Genomic DNA, 21,501 nt, shown 5'->3' with positions numbered 1-21,501 from the left:
ACTACAAGTGTGTTAGAACACGTTCATCTCAAAGATGAGTTCTTTCAGAATCAGCTTTATCACAAATCAACAAACGTGATGTTGTTCACTTCTCATACATTCCCGTTGCACTGTTTTCTCATGTGATCTCTGCTCAGTGCATTTGCCCGTAGATGCCGGGCGTCTCTGGGCTTCAATGGGACTGAATGGAACAGTTTTTTTTCATTGCCTCAAAACTGGACGGTAATTGGATAAATGTCACGATGTCGTCCTGCCCCCGGATGCCAGGAGTCTCTGGGGGTGAATGGAGCTTTGGGTGGAGCTCGGCCGGGCTGGACGCTGGAATCCCACGTGCTGATTGGAGGATCGGTCGAAAGGCTGAATCCCGTTTGATTGACAGCTATTTTCAGATCTACTCCTTCACTGACACAGTTCAGTTTAATACCGCCGCACAATCTGCTGTGAAATAAGAGAAACCACTACAAAATTACTCGTTCATTTCTTGCACTGTAAATAAAACACACTCATTGTACTTCCTTGTTTCAATTTAACATAATTTCAGCGTTTTCTTGTTTCAGTTACATAATTTAATCAATTCTTGTCCAAGTTTAATATCGTTTTGTAGATAGTTAAATCAATCATACTGTCGGCTAGGTCGGAGTGAAAGGAGCATCTGTAGTTTAAAAAGGCTGAAGTCTTACACACACAACACAATGGGCCAAGGCAATCTAAGCAGCCCAGCTCTGCTGGACATTGAGAGGACACTGGTCCAGTCCCTGGAAAAGACGCCGACTTGGTATGATAAGCTCACTGAGCATTTTCTTAAAAAGGAATGGAGGGCCGAATTTATGTTTAAATAACTTGACAATTTTTTTTTTGATGTAAGCCGACAATGAGCTTCCCCTGTCTGAAGGACGAGCAGCCGCCACTGCTATGAAATTACTTGTTCATTTCTTGCACTGTAAACAAAACACACTCATTGTACTTCCTTGTTTCAATTCAAAATAATTTCACCATTTTCTTGTTTCAGTTACATAATTTAATCATTTTTTGTTTGAGTTTAATATTGTTTTGTAGATAGTTAAATCAATCATACTGTTGGCTAGGTCAGAGTGAACTAGCTATCAAGTCCCTGGAAAAGACGCCTACCTGGTCACTGGACGACCCGCTCTATCTCCTGTCTCCTATCTCATATTTCTATCAAGGAAAAGTTATTTCGCAATATATATCGTTATCGTTTTATCATCCAGCCCCACTCTGAGCTTTAATGAAGATCTACATGATGAGTTAATTACATGAAGGAAAATATGAGATTTTCATTGAAAAAATGCAAAATTCAGGGTACAATATTATCATAAATGGTGATGACTGATTCATGAAATGCTATATACTGAGAAAAATTCATATGAAAATCGCCACAAAAATACTTTTTTAGGGGTTAAAAACCAAGTTAAATGTATTATCTGTCTCTTAAGGTGGCAGGTTTTGTGGGTTTCTGTGTTTTTTGTCTGTATTTTATTCTTTTTGTTCATCTTTATACCACAATCATCCTTCAATCCAGCAAGTAAATGTATGCAATAAGAAGTAGTTTTCCATAAAAACCTGAATGGACAGTACTTATCACCTCGCTTGTAGATTGCCTCATCTCTCAATATGAAGAAGGTACTGACTGAGCTTTGAACTCCATGAATAAAACGGATGGATTTCCCACTTAAGGTGCATATTAGAAGACCAATTTGATTTAATGTGTTCTCTTTTATTGACCAGAATGTCTCTGACACTAATAAACCTGCTAACCCAAAGATCTTTTCAGTTCTGTTATTTTAGGATCTGATGGCTGATGTGACCTCAGAGATGGCTGTTATTTTCCTGCAGTAAGAAAATTACATTTAAAACCAGGTGTTTTAGATGAGTCTGTATTGTTCCATTTTGCTTTAAAATTCATCCAGTGCAAGGTGAACAGTTTTCAAAATGTTATGGCAAAAAGTTAAACTGATGAGCAGTAGTAACTGACAGTAAAAACCACATTGCAATCTGTGATTTCTTTGTAGTTTAATGATACTGTGGAATAAAACCTGTATTATAGATGATCTCTGTCCTTATCAAGTGCTGTCTGAAGAGAGTGCAACATCCTGTGAGACCCAGCACACCCTGCATATCACCTATTTCATCTGCTGCTGCTGCCGGATCCTTCCTTCCTGTCCTTTCATGTGAATACGATAACTAGGACAGATTTGGTTGGATTTCTTATCCCTTGATCAGTGGTGTAGTGATCCCTGGAGAAGTGGGTATACTCTCAATTTCCGGCTTCTTTTTTTTTTTTTTTTTTTAAAGTCCAGAAAAACACCCTGTTTTAGAAACAGTGACATGTCAGACTACTGTGTTCAGTTTACCCAAAAATCCATCAGTAGTATTTGCTCATTGCAGTGGCGATTTCTCACAGACTGCAAGGGAAGCTCGGCTTCCCCTAAAATTACGAAAATTAAATGGTAAAATATGTACGGTTGTGTTGACATTTCATTGACTACAAATGTGTTAGAACACGTTCATCTCACAAACGAGTTCATTCAGAATCAGCTTTATCACAAATCAACAGACTGGATGTTGTTCACTTCTCCTCCATTCCCGTGTCTCTGATTTCTCATTCGATCTCTGCTCAGTGCATTTGTCCGTAGACGCTCAGTGTCCATGCACTTCAATGGGACTGAGTGGCACAGTCTTTTTTCATTGCCTCAAAACTGGACGGTAATTGGATAAATGCCATGATGTTGTCCCGCCCCCGGATGGCAGGCATCTCTGGGGGTGAATGGAGCTGTGGGCAGAGCTCGGCCGGGCTGGACGCCAGGCATCCACGCGCTGATTGGAGGATCAGTCAAAAGGCTGAATCCCGTTTGATTGACAGCTGTTTTGAGATCTACCCCTTCACTGACACAGTTCAGTTTAAAACCGTCACACATTCTGCTGTGAAATCGAGAGAGAAACCACTACGAAATTACTTGTTCATTTCTTGCACTGTAAATAAAACACACTCATTGTACTTCCTTGTTTCAATTTAACATCATTTCAACATTTTCTTGTTTAGTTGGTACGATAAGGTCACTGACCATTTTCTTAAAAAGGAACGGAGGGCCGAATTTATGTTTAAATAACTTGACTTTTTTTTTATGCAAGCCGACAATGAGCTTCCCCTGTCTGAAAGACGAGCAGCCGCCACTGGCTCATTACTATAAAATGATCATGACTCAATCAGGAGCAGTTTGTAGGTATTACTGGTCACACAAGCAGCTGCATGAATGGAAATGTATTCAACATGAGGTAAACATAGGATAATGTTAGCCTTTCATAACATTAGCTAACTCACACAGTTTAACTAATGACTGACTAACATTTCTTCTCTAAATGTGCAGTCATATTGCCAGTAGTTTAAAACAGTGACTCATTTGGAAACCACCTTAAAACTTACTCAGAATTACGTATTCCATGAAAATAGGTTCTTTTGATATGTGTCACTCATTTGAAAGACGTTTATTCTGCCTTTCTCGTTCGCATCTCCAATAATCACGCATCTTTCAAAGAGATGTGCAGTGACATGTCAATCAACTGGGGTGGAGCTGACCTGCAATAGTTTCCTCAGCATGACCCGCCCTACTCTGCCTCTGATTGGCTCATCAGTCCTCATACCTAAAGTTAACCAATCTAATCAGTGAAGGCAGCGAGTACTAGCCAATTAGAGGCAGAGTAGGGTGGGGCATGGCTTCACCATCCTAGGGGAAAACTTGGGCAATTTGGCTCAGATATGACTGAATGGTGCACATTAGGGGGATTTAAAAGTGGGTATACGTAATGATGACTGAAAAATAAGAAGGTATACTCCATATACCCTGGACTACAGCACTGCCCTTAATAACCAACATAGTGGACCCCTAGTGAAAGAACCCTATCGATATTAGCTTCTCTATGAGTATTATAAGTCATGCAAATGGGAGTGCTTCAGTTGAAAATCTGATTTTTGGACATAAATCAAGCAATTATAGGCTGAATGAGTTTAAATTTGGTTCATATTGATTGTCTTTCAAGTGTCCATTTTCTGTCTACCATCCAGAGTTCATATGATGTCATTTTCATTCACTAGGTGGAGTTTTGCGGGAAAAATTGGTTCTAAGATCATTATTCTGCCACTATCAGGTTGATGTAGCTCAAATTGAGTTCATGTCGACTGTCTAACAATGATCGTGCATAGATTTGTATATAGCAGAGGATTGGGGGGATTTCAGGGATATACCCTTAATGTCGGCCCCTGACAGCTGAAGCCTCACTTTGCTTTTGTATTTGTCCTGCTGTTTACTGCCTGAAAGATACTTGAACTACTATCTTGTTGTGTTTTTTTTTTTTTTTTTTTTTTTAAATAAAATGACAATAAATAATTGAATTGAACCAAACTGAGGCTACGTTTACACGGCAACACTAAGATCCAATTCCGCAAAGATTTCTCCTTTGCATTATAAAATCATTCCGCGTTAAGACGAAGCCGCTATGATAACGATCTGCGTTCACATGAGTCTGCAAGGACGGCTGAATACGCTGTAGTGGCCATGCCAGACCAGTAGCTGGCGATGTAGAGCTGTAGTGAAACAGAGGCGGTAAAACACACGCCTGCGCACAAACAATTTCCGGTTTAGACAGCCTTTAAATGAGGAGAAGAAGAATAGGCGGACAACACTATTTACAAACAACAATGGCGAGTGGTAGAACGAAGACGCAGGACTTCTTTGTCTGGACAGACGATGAAGTTGGGTTGTTGCTGGATGTGGCCCTGAATTATAAAAGTTAGCAGCACATATTTTGTTCTGACACCGGCCATTGTTGTTGTGGTTGTTTTTTTCTTTTTCTGCAGCTTTATTGTGTCATAGAGGCTGGCAAACCAGCTTGGAGGCGCATTACCGTCACCAACTGGCCTGGAGTGGGTTAACTGGCGGTTCTTGGCTGTGCGCGCATGCGGTGACGTCATATTTTACCCCGGAACGCTCCGACTCGCGTTAACACGGAGCTGGAATGCAGAGCGTATCGATAACGTTCCACCCTGGACCCTGGTATCAAAAGTTTCCGGATTCAGGCACTCTAGGCACCGTTTCCATGTTAACAGAAGGCTAATCCGCGATGAAATCTTCCCGGAGTCGACTGAATCCGACGCCGTGTAAACGGCCCCTGAGCCAAATGGAATTGAATGGATAGATCAGTGTCACTGCTAAATGATCTGATCGTGACTGAAGAGCTATTTTCCACTAAGCTCCAGTAAAATATATCAGGGTTCTCACTAGCGTCATTGAATGTCAGGGCCCCCAACACTGTCCCTGGGGGGCCCCGACGCTGAGATTTGACCCGTGACGCTGTCTTTCAACCAGCGTAGCGGTGTTTTTTTTGTGTGTGTGTGTGTGTGTGTGTGATCGTCCAGCGTAATGATAATGAGATTTGAATTTGAAACAATATATTCCTTTGTCTTGGCGCAAAGTGCTGCAGACAGGAAATGAGAACAATACAATCAACACCCCTTTGTGTGCCTTGGTATTGTCTGGCGTCTGCCCGGCAACATCACTTGCCTTACACTCCCAGACCTAGGGATGGGAATCGAGAACCGGTTCTCAAAAAGAACCGGTTCTCGATTCTCAGTAGCTCGATTCCTTGGAATCGTTTGCCTGCCTGCTTAACGATTTTTCTTATCGAATCCGCCTTCGTTGTGCATGCACGATGACGTCACACGTACGCTGCATTGTTTTGGTCAGAATGTCGCCAACATCCACTTACTTGGAACACTGTCAAAGCTTCCATGTCTTCAAAAGGGTGGAATCCCTCCAATATCCCCAAACATTTGTCCACAGCATGTGAATCATTTACAGAAAAGTCACATATTTGATACGATACTTAGCGGTGCTTGTGAATGTAGCGGCAGAGTGAACGCCGGGCTGGTTCTGGTGTGGGCAACAAACATCGTAACTCCTCAAATACAAGTTTCTTAAGGTAAGAAGGGAAAGGAAATGAGGTGTACAACAACGGGAGACAAGCCGAGCCGAGTCAAACTGGTTCCACGTAGTAGAAATGCGGCAATAGAGGAATTAGTAAAGAGTCTTTAGTTTCACTTTCACTGTACGCCCCGCCCCCGGACCAGGCCGGCATCATCTGTTATTATTATTTGTTCATACTGTATATGTTCTATTTTCTGCGCAGATGGAAATATAAAGGACAGTTAATACAAACACACCCGTTTGTACTCTTTTATTCCCTCACCCAATGAGAATCGATAAGGAATCGGATCGATAAGCGATATCGATAATGGAATCGTAGTTGTTAAATTCTTAATGATTCTCATCCCTACCTGGACTCCCCTACAAAACATGCACCATGTACGTGGCTGCGTACATGGTGCCCCTACGCTGTGAAAAAGTCCTAGTGAGAACCTTATATATCGTATCATATCTGTAAAAATTCTTCCTCAAAGTGAGATTTTTTTGTTTGAGTGAAATGAGCTGAGAGGTGTGAAGAGGCTGCATTGACCTGCCAGGTTTTCAGTTTGAGAAAGGTGAAAATTTACCCAGAATTCAAAGCTAATTTGTCCAGGCTCAAGTTCTCACAGTCCAGGTTTTAGTGTCAGTCTGTCTTTGTGAATCTGGCTTTGTTTTGCAGTGACATGGCAGTATTTTAACCCTCAAACACCTGATCAATCTCCAGTGACAAAAACATCCACTGATCTAATATGTTTAATAACTTTTCAACCACTAATCCTGTTTATATATAGATAATTCAGATGTAATTCAGTTTCTCATCTTTTCAGTGGCATCAGACATGGCACACATTAGGACACAGGTGTCAAACATGCGGCCTGGGGGCCAAATCCGGCCCACCAAAGGATCCAGTCTGGCCCTTTGGATGAATTTGTGAAATACAAAAATTACACTAAGATATGAACAATGCTTTTAGTTCAGGTTCCACATTCAGACCAATTTAATCTCCAGTGGGCAGGACCAGTCAAATACTATCATAATAACATAATAATAATGACAACTCCAAATTTTCCTCTTTGTAAATGTCAATATTTTCATGTATTTACACTAAAACAAAGTATAATTTTTGCAAAATATGTGACTAACCTGAACAAATATGAACAACCTGAAATGTCTTAAGAGAAATAAGTACAATTTTCACAATATTCTGTCTGTTATTAAATGTTTTGTGTTTGTAGATTCACAGTGATCTGTAAGTTATAATGTACATGTGTAAATGATAAACTGAGGCGTGATATTGTTAAAATTACACTTATTTTTTCAGTTTGTTCATGTTATTCACATCTTTTGAAAGGATAGTTTGTAGATGTAAACCTTTTCATAATGTAAATTTACTTTTTTTTGTCTGAAACACAGAGAAAAGTTTGGAGTTCAGATTATTTATATATCATTATGTTATTATTTCACTGGTTCGGCCCACTGCAGATCAAATTTAGCTGAATGTGGAACTGAACTAAAATGAGTTTGACATCCCTGTATTAGGACATTCACAGGCTCTGTAGTGAACATGGAAAAAAAATGTTATGTTCTGTAACACTGACTCATATATATATATTATATATATTATAACCTTTGAATTTACTCTACATGATCAGTAAACTAAGCAAAGGAAAATATCAGATTTTACTGAAAAATGTGAAATACAGTGGCTGATATGACAATAAATTGCAATAAATCACTTGGGAAAGGTTAAATGTAAAGAGAAATACATTTGGAAGTCACCACAAAAAAAAAAAAAAAAAAAAATTATCTTTAAATGTTAAATGGAGTCTATTAACATAGCAGTGCATTTGACACTCTCCTCATGTCACCGCACACTGTATTTAACATAAATGCTTCTTAAGTGCCACTCACTTTAAGTCATTTCACGGCAAATAATCACTTTCTGAGTCAGAGCATTTTCTTAGTGTTTTAAAGCGTTTATATAAGTGTAGGCCTGTATTCACAGCACTTTACAATGTAAATGACATGAAATGTATTTTGTTTGTTGTTTTTCCAGTGTGACATCTGGGTAGTATGGATGGACTAAATCGACAGCATAACTGAATAATAATTAGAGCGCTTCTTTTGATTTTCATTTTATTGAAGCTCTTTCAAGAACTGTGTGAATAAATCTCTCTACATTCACAGAATGCATTTGAAAAAACACCACCATCAAAGTAGGACATCATATGAAAATAAAAAGCGCCCTCACACCACACTTTTTTCTCTTTCACTTGCTATGCTGGGTTATTGTGCTCATTAAAAAGTCTTTTGTCAAGCTTTTCACAAAAACACATATTTCTGTTGAATTAAAACGTGGACTAATGGTATTTATGTATGCTGCAGTACAAAATTTTAAAAAACAAAACAAAACAGAAAAGCAAAGATTTTCAAGAATACCTGTCGATAATTACACAGGCAATATTGAGCATATTTATAAACTGGCTCTTTGTTTTTACATTTATTTTCCTTGAATTACACATCCTAGAAAAAAACACTAACAAATAAAAAATAACACATTGATGACTTGCGAAGTTGGAAATAACACTCACACAAGTTAAAGCAAAACTACAAGACATGACATTATGCAACATGATAGACTTTCGTCAGTTCTTAAGATAGTTCTGAGTTACAGGAAAAAAAGGGCACTTAAGAGATGCACATTTGAAAAGAGCTTCCAGAAAGCGAAGTGTAGCATAGTATGTTAGTGTATCCAAAGAAACACTGCGTTTGCCTTTTCAGATTCTTCAATAAAACTGTCAGTTAGGGCTGGTGTTCTTTATGCTGTCGGGAGCAGACGTGTAAAAACATGCTTTTTTTGTTGCAGTGAAAATAAAAGTTTTATTCGTACTGAAAACTGACCATGTTAACAGCTTTTCAAGTATGTTGATGGTGTAGAATAGTTTTCACTGGACGTAATTATCCTGTTTTTCTTCCTGTTTGTACTGATGCTCTGTCAATCAAAGTGATGGAGAACTGGAGGTAATGTGAACTAAGTATGAGACTTCAGCAGCACTTCAGTCCTACATGAACATTATGTTCCAAAGGACTCCTTCTGTGGTTAACAGGTACTTAGGACTGAAAAGACGGTTATTATATTTCAGTGCAGAAGGAGCGGGAATTAGTGCCTTTTAAGATCCATTGTATGAGCCACAGCATGAGAGTGAAAAATTTAACTAGAAAAGTACTCGGAGAGCACAGACCTCTGCCAAGGCAGATCACCCCCCCCCCCCCCGAATCACCACCAAAATTTAATCATTTTTTGTTCCTTGTGCCAGTATCAACATTTCCTGAAAATTTCATCCAAATCCTTCCATAGCTTTTTTGAGTTATCTTGCTAACACACAAACAAACAGACAAACCCCAATGAAAACAGAACTTCCGCTGTTCCTTGGCTGAGGTCATTAGTTGGCAATGAAAGTTCCAAGGTTATTTTAACTTAATTTTTCATCTAGATGATAAATAACAACTGGTTCCAGGCACAACAAACCCCGCCCCTTGCACGTATTGTAGCTTATTTTGGCATCGATCCAGCTGATGTCATCTTGTCTATGCATGTGGTGTTGTCAGCATATCAATTGCCTCTCTCTCTCTCTCTCTCTCTCTCTCTGTATATATATATATATATATATATATATATATATATATATATATATATATATATATATATATATATTTATTTATTTATATAATGTGCCAAGTTTGAAGTAAATTGAAACAAAATTGATGGTTTTATAGACATTTGAAATTTCACCCATTATAAGTAAATGGGAGCAAAAAAAAAAGATTTAAAAAATTAATTAAAAATTTGAACTTTGACCTACTTTCCCAAATTGCAATCACATCTATTCTGGGTGACTGGAAATCTATAAACCCAATCTGGTATGATTCAACCAATAGCTCTGCTGCTACAGACATTTGTAATTCCCTCCACTATAAATAAATTGGGGAAAAAAAAGATTTTAAAAATTCATAAAAAATGTGAACTTTGACCTACTTTTCCCAAAATGTAGTCAGATCTGTTCTGGGACACTGGAAATCTATAAACCCAATTTTGTATGAATTCAAACTATAGTTTTGCTGCTAGAGTGTTAAGAAACAATCATCACCAAAATTTAATTATTTGTTCCTTGTCCCAGTATTAACCTTTCTTGAAATTTTCATCCAAAACCATCCACAACTTTTTGAGTTGTCTTGCACACACACAGACAGACAGACAGACAGACAGACAGACAGACAGACAGACAGACAGACGCCGGCAAAAACATAACTTCCTTGGTGGAGGTAACAAACCAAACCCTTTGCTTCCGCTTTGGGTGGCGGTTAAAAAGAAATGCATGGTCTATAGAACTTAATTAGATGTTAAGAAGACAGAGAGCTGTCGTAGACATGGGAGCATAAAGTTTTTCCTACTGTGTGAGTCATGTAATTAAACCATATTATCCCACATTAAAGGTTTTTTAAAGGCATGTAATTACCGATTATGTTTTTGCCGGCGTTGGTTTGTCTGTCTGTTTGTTAGCAAGATAACTCAAAAAGTTATGGACGGATTTGGATGAAAATTTCAGGAAATGTTGATACTGGCACAAGGAACAAATGATTAAATTTTGGTGGCGATTGGGGGTGGGGCACTGATCTGCCTTGACAGAGGTCTGCGCTCTCCAAATGCTTTTCTAGTTAGAACTACGTTATTCACACTAGAATAACATTACCATACCCTATAGCTCAGGGGTGTCAAACTCATTTCAGTTCAGTTCCACATCCAGCCTAATATGATATAAAGTGGGCCGGACCAGTAAAATAATATAAATAATAGGTTAAGCGCTTTTAGGTGAAAAAAGTAAATTCAGTCACGAAAATGTTTACATCTATGAATTGTACTTGAATATAACATGAACAAATATGAACAACCTGAAAATTCTTTTGTAAAAATAAGTGCAATTTTAACAATATTACGCCTTAATTTATCATTTATACATGTGAATCACAACTTAGAGGTCACAGTGGATCTACAAATACACAAAATGTTAAATAACAGGGAGAATATTATTAAAATTCCACATACTTCTCTTAAGACATCTCAGATATTCACATTTTTTGTAAAAGACTGGTCTGTAAATGTGAACATTTTTGTGTAATTTTACTTTTTACACTAGAACAAAGAGACAAATTTACAGTTTTCATTTTTTGTAGGTTATTATGATAGTATTTTACTGGTCTAATCCACTTAAGACTGAAATGACCTAAAATGATTTTAACATCCTTGATTGTTAATATCTTAAGTGTAATTTTTGCATTTCACAAATTCATCCCAGGGGCCGGATTGAATCCTTTGGCAGGACGCATTTGGCCCCCGGGCCGCATGTTTGACACCTGTGCACTAAAACAAAGACAAAAATTTGAAGTTGTTATTTATAAGCATAATGTAATTTTTTTTTTTTTTTTTTTTCACATTAAACAGAGAAGAAAATCTGGAGTCATTCTTTTTTATCGGTTCTTCTGCTGTTATTATTTGACTGTAGATCATATTGGTCTGCATGTGGAACCTGAACTAAAATGAGTTCCACAGCCTTGACTGTGGAATTTTTGCACTTTGCAAATTCATCCCATGATTTGAACCTTTGGCGGGATGCATTTGGCCCCTGGGACGCATGTTTGAGACCCCTGCTATAGCTTATATGTGGCTGTTTAAACATCTGGAATGAAGGCCACAACAGCCAATAAGAACAGAAAACAGGCTCACAGAAACATGTGTTGCACTGGACACCTGACTTTAAAGGTAAAACATGTGAAGGAAAAGAGAAATTTAGGTGGTTTTAAAAAACAGAAAAAATATAGAATATTGATGTTTACACTTATATTCTTGTTTAACCCTTTCATGCATAGTGGTCACTACAGTGGACGGTTATTCTCCAGCTGTTCTCTTGTATATTCATGGATTTTGTTGTTTTAGTTCCATGTCAGCCAACACAGTGAATGCTTATGCATCATCCCATACGCTGACATTAATGCCATTACTGTAACTTTGCTGTTCTTGATAAACCCAATCTGCAGTAACATGTTTTAGGGTAAATCAGTTGTTAATTGTTAGACTGTATTTAAATTTTTTTTTTTTTTCAAACAAAAAGGTTTTTTTTGCATATTACAGTCTACTCTCGTTATACCGCCAACTTCCGTTCACGGCCAAATTGGCGGTATAGCGAAAATGGCGTTACAACGGGTTGCGTCCATAATGTGCATGTCTTTACTATACGATGTCTATGCTGCCTCCGTTAACCCGTTCTAATTGCGTTTCTAAATAAATCTTGATTCTGTTATGTTGTAAGGGATCATTTAAAGTGGGGAAACATTTTAAACATTATTATACCGTGTCGGGAAATGACACCCCATCATCTTGAGGCTTTGGCTTAATCCCACGTCCTCTTCCCGACATCCTGACCTACTGAGTGTTCTGCGATAAATGAACGGTGGCCGTTCCGTAGACCTACTCGTAGCTTGTCGCGATCAGCGTCTGGCGCGTTTGTTTCAGTGCATTGTTCAAATTTATGTGTACTCGATGGCAATCACGCTGGCGGTATAACGGTCGGGAAATCAATGGTATAAGTGTTGTTTGTGCATGGAACTGGGCTGGCGGATGGCGATAGGCGGAAATGGCGGTGGCTAATGGAATAATGCATTGGGGATTTTTGTGCAATGGTTTTGGTCGGCGGTGAGCGAAAATGGCGGTATAACGGCGGGCGGTTTAACGAGAGTGGACTGTATCTCCATGAAGTCAATAATAACTAGTATTGGAATATGCTAAAAAGTGAGAAAACATCAGATTAGCAGCATTAAAAATGTTTTAGTTTCATTGTTTCCATATCACTTTCTGCTATTGGGTTTTATATATATGTTTCTTTGCTTCAAAAATTAAATGCACGGTGTACCTGTGTGGACATTTTTGGAACTAGATGAAAAAAAAAACAAAACGAAACTCGATCACATTGGTTTTTTTTTCATACCAAAGGAGGAATAAAAACACTGAAGAAAAAATATCTTGACTAAGGTTCTCATAATTCATGCACGAAAGGGTTAAAAAAAACGGATTATTGTGTGCGTCACCTCTGTTTCTGCATGTTTTCACTTTACAATGGGTGGCATCCAATGTTAAGGTGTTTTATTTCACCTAAACTGGATGAGATAAAACTGACCAACTCCAAACACAAACCCCTGATAAGCACACAACTGGGGAAATGCAATTTTAGTTGGCAATTAGCTGCCATATGACTCATAAAATAATAACAATACTAGTAAAAGCAACTACAATTGTCTTTTTCTGTTCATGTTACACCCTAGAGTGATATATAATGAACAGGCTACTGGCATTGAACTTTGGGACATGTGAATAAAAATTGCAGTTTTTTTTGCATAAGGCATGAAATATGCAAAGAAATGGCTGATAATGACAGTGATGATAGAAATGAATATTAACACGCTGAAGGGGAGGATGTCATTAAAAAGCGCCACAGAAATGTCAAATAGTGATGTGGAAACTGCGATAGAATATCACATTTCTGTTTGTTCCATTCAGCCGTTTTTGCACAAGTGAGTGGAGGAGATGATCATAATTATGTAGCTCAAATAAGTGCAGTATAGCAGTTATGTGATTATTCCAGGTCTTTCTGTGCATATGTGAACCAGAAACAGGACGCTCTGACTGCAGTTCATTGACTATTTTTTGGTAATTTCCACATACAGGACAGTGACAGCAACAGTTACAATGAGGACAGTGAGCCAACAATCTCAGGTCTAAGGTGGTCTAAAGCCGGGGTGTCAAACTCATTTTAGTTCAGGGGCCACATTCAGCTAAATTTGATCTGCAGTGGGCCGAACCAGTAAATAAAAATAACATAATAATACATAAATAATGACAACTCCACATTTTTGTCTTTGTTTTACGGTAAAGAAAAAAAACATTGAATTATGAAAATACTTTTATAAACTATCCAAACAAAAAAAGATGTGAATAACCTGAAAAAACTGAAATTTCTTAAGAAAAATAAGTGTAATTTTAACAATATTCTGTCTCAACTTATCATTTCTCCATGTGCATTCTGGATCAGATCTGCAAAGACACTAAACACTGAGGAACAGGCAGAAAAGAGTTCAAATTGTGCTGAATTTTCTTTGGACATTTCAGGTTGGTCAGATTTGTTCAGGTTATTCACATTTTATTGTTACAGGAGAGTTTGTAAATGTAAGTATTTTCATAATTTAATATTTTTTGCACTAAAACAAAGAAACAAATTTGAAGTTGTTAATTCAAGATTTTTTGCTAAATTTAAGATTTTGTTTTTTCAGCAAATCAAATTTTACTTATATAGTGCCAAATCATAACAAAAGTTATCTCATGACACTTTACATATAGAGTTGGCCAGAACCAGACTCTAAGCCAATTTACAGAAACCTAACAGAATCTTCCAGGAACAAACACTTGTGACTGGTGACAACTGAAGATTTTTTTTTTTTTTTGTTGCTTAATTCAACATTTTTTCCCTAATTCAAGCCACTTTTTTTTTTTTTTTTTTTTTTTTTTTGCTTAATTCAATTCAAGACTTTGATTTTGCAAAAACATCCCAAGGGCCGGACTGGACCCTTTGGCAGGCCGGATTTGGCCCCCGGGTCGCATATTTGACACCTGTGCTATAAAGGGTTAACAGCCACCAGTGCCATCAGTAACAGGTTTTCTAGATGCTACTCATAGCATATTTAAGACTGACTTGAGCAACTGTGAACATTTGCTTTCATAGTCACTTTTCCATTGACGGTCAAATTGCGAGAATATAAGTTGCGCGTAAAAAATTTGCCTACTAGAAAATGACAATTTCGCCAAAACTCTCATTTTTCAATTAAAAGTTTTTGCGCTGGCAAGACGTAGTTTTTGGGGCCTAGCGCAATTGGTATATCACGCAAAACTGCAATGGAAACACCTTTTTCCACAACTCGAGACACGTGATTTAAAAAAAACAGATGGTTGCAGACGTTACAACAAGCGTAGAAGAAGAGTTTTAAAAGAAACATGGCGCGTATATGTGTGGACATACCAGGAAACCCAATCATTTTTTAATTTAGTACAGGATAGAGGGGTAATATATAATAAAAATGAATATATCTGTAAATCAACACCATATTTACGTTCGTCACCATGTTTGTGGAATGACTTCTCGTGTCATCTCACGAAAATAAATAAATAAATCATTGCATTTGTGATTTAATGGACAAACCGACATTACGCACTTCTGTTTTTTCACCATTTAGTAAATATCGGTAAAGTTTTGCACATATGTCCAATGGAAAAGTGACTAGTGTTTGTTAAGGTTGTTATTTTTTTTTGGGGGGGGGGGGGGGTAGACCCTGCATGTCCGTGGTTTAAGCAAAGACACTAGTGTTGACTTTTGGTTCATTAGAAAAAAAAAAAAAGACTCTCCCATCCATCAGGCCCAGCCCCCAGCCCATATTCGAAGTCACTTGTCAATAAAAAGTAAACAAGTTGTTTTAAGATGATGCTGTTGCTAATTTTGCTGATGTCAGTTTCATCATAATGTAGACCCTCCCCACAGGCATATCAGTCCCTGAGTAAAATATAGCTGTACAGCCTTGTTGTCCCAAAGCGAGTAGATGCACTTGATCCTGAATGCAAACAACAAATCTTAAATGATTTACGACAAAAAATGTATATCGGCTTTCGTTAAAGAAATCATATGCATTAGCGTATGCTTCTGCTCCAAGACGAAGGGGTAAATTCTCAATTACTGATGCATGGTGCTGCAGCGCTAATGCAGCAATGATGACAAATTTAATGCATGAAAAACTCCTTTGGGTCTTTTGACAAATCCTCTTGTCTCTTATAGTTCTTTCTTTTTTCTCTTCTTCTAGTATTTCATTATATTCAATCCAGTCTAATGCCACTTCAGCACATTGTGAGAACGCTGCTTTTATTGTGCCTCTGTCCACTCGCACTGCATCCAGCTCTCTTGACAATCGCCGGTTCCACTTCGTTATAAGGCTTTTCTTTAAGGATTTATGAGGGACTTTCCACTTTTACACCAGTCACATTCGCAGTGAAACATCTTTGGAAAAGACGCTCAGGATCTGGCGGCTGGTTGTCACAATCCAGTTTCCTGCCTTTGAAGTGTTTTCTGAATCCCTGTGGACCAGTGGATGTTGTTCCATGACTGGATCCTTCACTGGGCTCCACTGCTGAAAAGTAAACATACAATTATACAAATGTCAAACCATCTGCTCTAGACTATGAAAAAGAGTACGTAGTCTGACCTATCGCTGCTGCTGCAAAGGCATTTTTATTAACAAATGTGACAAAGAAGTCAATTATTATCATTGTTGTCCAAATGACAACCTGCGTACACACACGTACACTAACCTGGAGCTCTTAAGGGTAAGCCGTTGTCAAGACGACTGGGTTTGGTGGCAATGAAGAGGTAGCAGAGGACACATACGGTAATAAGGAAAGCAAGAAGGACCACAGCTGCAATAGAGAGACCAACCAGAGCACCGATGCTGAGAGGAGGGGAGGAGAAAGGAGGAGAGGAGGAGAAGAGAGGAGGAGAGGAGAAAGGAGGAGAAGAGAGGAGGAGAGGAGAAAGGAGGAGAGGAGAGGAGAGGAGAGGAGAGGAAAAAGGAGGAGAAGAGGAGAAAGGAGGAGAGGAGAGGAGGAGAGGAGAGGAGAGGAGAAAGGAGGAGGAGAGGAGAGGAGAGGAGAGGAGAGGAAAAAGGAGGAGAGGAGGAAAAAGGAGGAGAAAGGAGGAGAGGAGAGGAGAAGAGAAAGGAGGAGAGGAGAAAGGAGAGGAGAGGAGAGAAAAAAGGAGGAGACAAGAGGAGGAGAAAGGAGGAGAAGAAGAGAAAGGAGGAGAAAGGAGGAGAGGAGAAACGAGGAAAGGAGGGGAGAGGAGGAGAGGAGAGGAGAAAGGAGGAGAAGAGAGGAGAAAAGAGGAAAGAGGAGAAGAGGAGAGGAGAAAGGAGGAGTGGAGAGGAAAATAAGAAAAGGAACATCCAAAGAAAAATAGTGAGTTCAAGGACATCAGGTAGAATTCATCATGCAACTACAGATGAGAATAAGTTGTGCAATTTGCTGAAGTTTTGTTCACCTATAAAGACCCAGCACTACTTTTGTGGCAGTTCCCAAATTTATTTTTCTCTCCATTTAACCTTTCTTGAATGATTTATCGCCATTTACTGTAATATTATCCTCTTATTTTGACTTTTTTTTTTAGTGCACATCATGTATTTTCCTATATCTAAATCAATAATCATGTAGATGTTAATTAAAGCTCAGAATAAATTCAAAAGTTATTACATCAGAAACGGAAAAACCTGATGAAAAAACGACTTTTTCCCGTCAAATCTATCATTAACTGAACATAAACCCAGTGTGTCCATCCACTGTCATTCATCAGACTCCATGGGTTTTACTGGTGAATCAATGTTGTAGAGGATGACGGTGTTTCCATGGTAACTATGACCTTCTGAATGTCCAAATGGGTCACATATGATGACCATGAAAAGATGACAAACTGTATTTTATATCAATTATTTACATGTATTGATCAGATTAGTGGATCAGCAGGAGTTGAACAGTTGATGCTTTTGATCACCAGTGGCTGCTTGGGTCTTTATGGGTTAAATAATCTAATTTATTTAACCCTTTAATGCATGAATTATGACAACCTTCATCATGATTTTTTCCCTGATCGTTTTTATTCCTCCTTCAGCATGAAAAAAAACAAAACAAATGCAACTGAAAATTTTCTTATGAGCCTATTTTTTCATGGAGTTACAAAAATATCCATTCAACTGGACACCATGCATTTAATTTTTGAAGCAAAGAAACATGTATTTATTGATATATTGTGTAAAAATTAAGAAGAAAAAAAAAATAATCCTGCTAATCTGATGTTTTGTAAGATTTTATCATACTCTAATACTAGTAATTACTCATTCCAAAAAAAAAATTGTTAAAAAAAAAATCTTAATTGCACTTCAATAATAACAAGCAATTGATTTACACTCTAACATGTTAGTGCAGATCAGGTTTATCAAGAACAGCAAAGTTACAGTAATGGTATGAATTACAGTGTATGGCACAGGTGTCAAACATGCGGCCCGGGGACCAAATCTGGCCCACTAAAGGATCCAGTGTGGCCCGTAGGATGGATCTGTGAAATACAAAAATTACACTGAAGATATTAACAATCGAGGATGTCAAAATAATTTTAATTCAGATTCCACATACAGACCAATTAGACATTAAAGTGGGTCAGACCAGTAAAATACTATCATATTAAACCTATAAATAACGAAAACAGCAAATTGTATCTTTGTTTTAGTGTAAAAAAGAAAAATTACATGAAAATGTCATTTAAAAAAAAATTATTTTACAAAAAATGTGAAAAACCTGACATGTCTTAAGAGAAGTAAATACATTTTTACCAATATTCTGACTATTATTAAATGTTTTGTGTATTTGTAATTGTAATGTAAATTGTAATGCACATGTGTAAATGATAAACTGATAATCTGAGGCAGAATATTGTTAAAACTGCACTTGTTTTTCTGAAGACGTTTCCAGCTGTTCATGTTATTCAGATTTTGGTAAAAGTTAACATTATCATAATTTAATTTTACTTTTTTCACTGTTATTATTTTACTGGTTTGACCCACTTTAGATCATACTGGGCTCAATGTGGAACTGAACGAAAAGGAGTTTGACAGCCCTGGTGTATGGGATGGTGCATAAACATCCACTGTGTTGGCTGATATGGAACTAAAACAATACAATCCACGAATACACTGTAAAAAAAAAAAAAAAAAAAAAACTGTTTTTACGGGGGAAAAAAGTGGCAGCTGTGGTTTCCAGAACAATACTGTAAAAACCACATCCAACTGTAAACATATTTACAGAGTAACATGTAGATTTAACATTTTAAACATGTAGATTTAACATTTTAAACATGTAGATTTAACAGTTTAAACATGTAGATTTAACATTTTAAACATGTAGATTTAACAGTTTAAACATGTAGATTTAACATTTTAAACATGTAGATTTAACATTTTAAACATGTAGATTTAACAGTTTAAACATGTAGATTTAACATTTTAAACATGTAGATTTAACAGTTTAAACATGTAGATTGAACATTGGATTTAAATAGCAAATGGACTGCACTTATTTAGCTCATTTTCTCCACCGTCATGGTGAACAAAGCTCTTTCCAAATCCACCAGGTCCAACTGGGACCAGTTTAGGGTTCAGTGTCTTCCATGGACACTTGGACATGCAAGGGTTGGACAAAATAATGGAAACACCTTAAAACATCAACAAAATATAATTTAATATGGTGTAGGTTCGCCTTTTGCGGCAATTACAGCCTCAATTCTCCGAGGTATTGATTCATACAACTTGTGAATTGTTTTCAAAGGAATTTTAAGCCATTCTTCAGTTAGAATACCCTCCAACTCTTTTAGAGACGATGGCGGTGGAAATCGACGTCTTACTTGAATCTCTAAAACTGACCATAAATGCTCAATAATGTTGAGGTCTGGGGACTGTGCCGGCCATACGAGATGCTCAACTTCATTAGAATGTTCCTCATGCCATTCTTTAACAATTCTAGCTGTATGGATTGGGGCATTATCATCTTGAGGTGAAGGTGTTTCCATTATTTTGTCCAACCCCTGTATGGACAGTCGGAGCCAGGATTGGAACCACCAACCCTTTGGTTATTGGACGAGCCACTCCACCAACTCTAGCAACCCGTTAATGTTTAAAATGTTACATTGTTAAATGTTTACTTTGTTATAACTTATACATATATATAAACAAATAGGCTGTTATTTCAACGTTGTGGTCTTTGCAATTTAAAGGGCACCACATTGTTTTTCAATTTACAGTTTTATTTTCTAAAAACAATAAAAAATACATCATTTCTACATCCAAATCTGGTTTGGTTCACACACTCTTCCTGTTTAAACTACAGCTATATTTGATTTAATCGTTAACACAATTTTTTTTTTTTTTTTTTCAAATAAACAACTGTGCATTGTATTGTCACTTACAGTTTTTTTATCTTTCAATTTTACAACTTTTTGGTGTTAATTCTACTGTCATTTTTTACAGTGTGTACTAGAAAAGCGCAGACCTCCGCCAAGGCAGATCAGTGGGCCCCCGTGCCCCATTCCGATCACCACCAAAATTTAATCATTTGTTCCTTGCGCCAGTATCAACATTTCCTTAAATTATCATCCAAATCCATCCATAACTTTTTTGAGTTATCTTGCACACAGACAGACAAACAGACAAACCACCGCCGGCAAAAACAGAAGCTCCTTGGCGGAGGTAATAAGAGAACAGCTGTAGAATAGCTGTCCACCGTGTTGACCACTATGCATGAAAGGGTTCAAGTGTCAGATCGGAGTAAAAGCACAACCTTTAACGGAATGCACGAGAGAATATAAAGCAGCTGAAAAGATGCAACGGTTGATTTAAAAATAAAAATAAAAACGTAAATAGAAACCAAGCTGCTTTAGACAATGATATCACACACCCACAAATCCAAGATATCAACAGGTTAAATAATTAAACCTCAACTGAAATTCCACCCACAATAACTGGGGCTTACCTCAGCCACCACATGTATCCATACTCATATGGGTAGAAGCTGTTGGGGTCATCACAGCAGTACTTCACATCATTAAAGCCACAGCAGTAGACAGCAGCAGCGGCATTCCCCGGCTTTGGGCAGGAGAACCCGTCCACGAACGCACCGTCAGCGCTGATGTAGCTGCTGCATTTAGTGCTCATACTGCACCCAGCGAGAGGGGGAGAAAAAGACACAAAAAAAAATACTTATGTTCCGTGAAAACCTGGATTAAAGTGGGAGAGAAGACCAGTGCTGCATCATCAGGGGGTGGAGGTGTGCGCTCTGCTGGTGGGAGCCATTGGCGACGCGCGTTCCTCCGTTCCAGTGAACGGATACGCAGTGGGATGGAGATGGAAACTTTCAATCTGACGAGAAGCCGGAGGTCTCTCTCTCTCCTCCTCCTCCTCCTCCTCCTCCTCCTCTCTCCGTTCTGTCTCTCCTCTTCTTTTTGAAATATAGGCTGTGAACTCGTGCGCCTTTAAGCTTCAAGTTGCCAATTTCATCCAATCCCTGCGTGGAAATACCTGTAGATCTGTGCACAACTCAACTACATCATCTGCTACAAATGTTCCAGATATAAACAGGGTTGGGGAGGTGTTCCTTATACATTACTGTACCATATGGTTTATGGCTGAGGAGAGAAAATAAATGCGCAGAATCAGGGAGAAGGGGACAAGAGGGGAACCAGATGGAGCTGGAATCCTCTTAAGATGCTCAGATGTGTCTCCCCCCCCCCCCCTAAATAGCTTCAAATGGGGCTGTTTATTTCACCTCAATCATTTCTCT

The 21,501-nt window shown here is 38.0% G+C and overlaps 1 protein-coding gene across 3 annotated transcripts; it reads right to left on the bottom strand.

Annotated features, from left to right (window-relative positions):
• Positions 1-15,393: 15,393 nt before the first annotated feature.
• LOC115437622 (protein shisa-like-2A) lies at positions 15,394-20,971 on the bottom strand. Of its 3 annotated transcripts, none has more exons than XM_030160908.1 (3): positions 20,695-20,971; positions 16,438-16,574; positions 15,394-16,256 (listed from the first exon to the last, which is right to left on the bottom strand). In XM_030160908.1, exons 1-3 carry the CDS (start codon positions 20,874-20,876, stop codon positions 16,078-16,080), a joined length of 498 nt encoding a protein of 165 aa, XP_030016768.1. In that variant the 5' UTR covers positions 20,877-20,971; the 3' UTR covers positions 15,394-16,077. The 3 variants fall into 3 exon arrangements, with proteins under 3 accessions (XP_030016768.1, XP_030016769.1, XP_030016770.1); XM_030160909.1 differs by having other exon boundaries at positions 15,394-16,253; XM_030160910.1 differs by having other exon boundaries at positions 16,438-16,472.
• Between the last annotated feature and the right edge of the window lie 530 nt (positions 20,972-21,501).

Source organism: Sphaeramia orbicularis, chromosome 17 (assembly GCF_902148855.1).
Source record: "Sphaeramia orbicularis chromosome 17, fSphaOr1.1, whole genome shotgun sequence".
Lineage (NCBI taxonomy): Eukaryota > Metazoa > Chordata > Actinopteri > Kurtiformes > Apogonidae > Sphaeramia > Sphaeramia orbicularis.
Note: the sequence above shows the minus strand (reverse complement) of the source record. Positions and strands in the feature narration are given on the sequence as shown.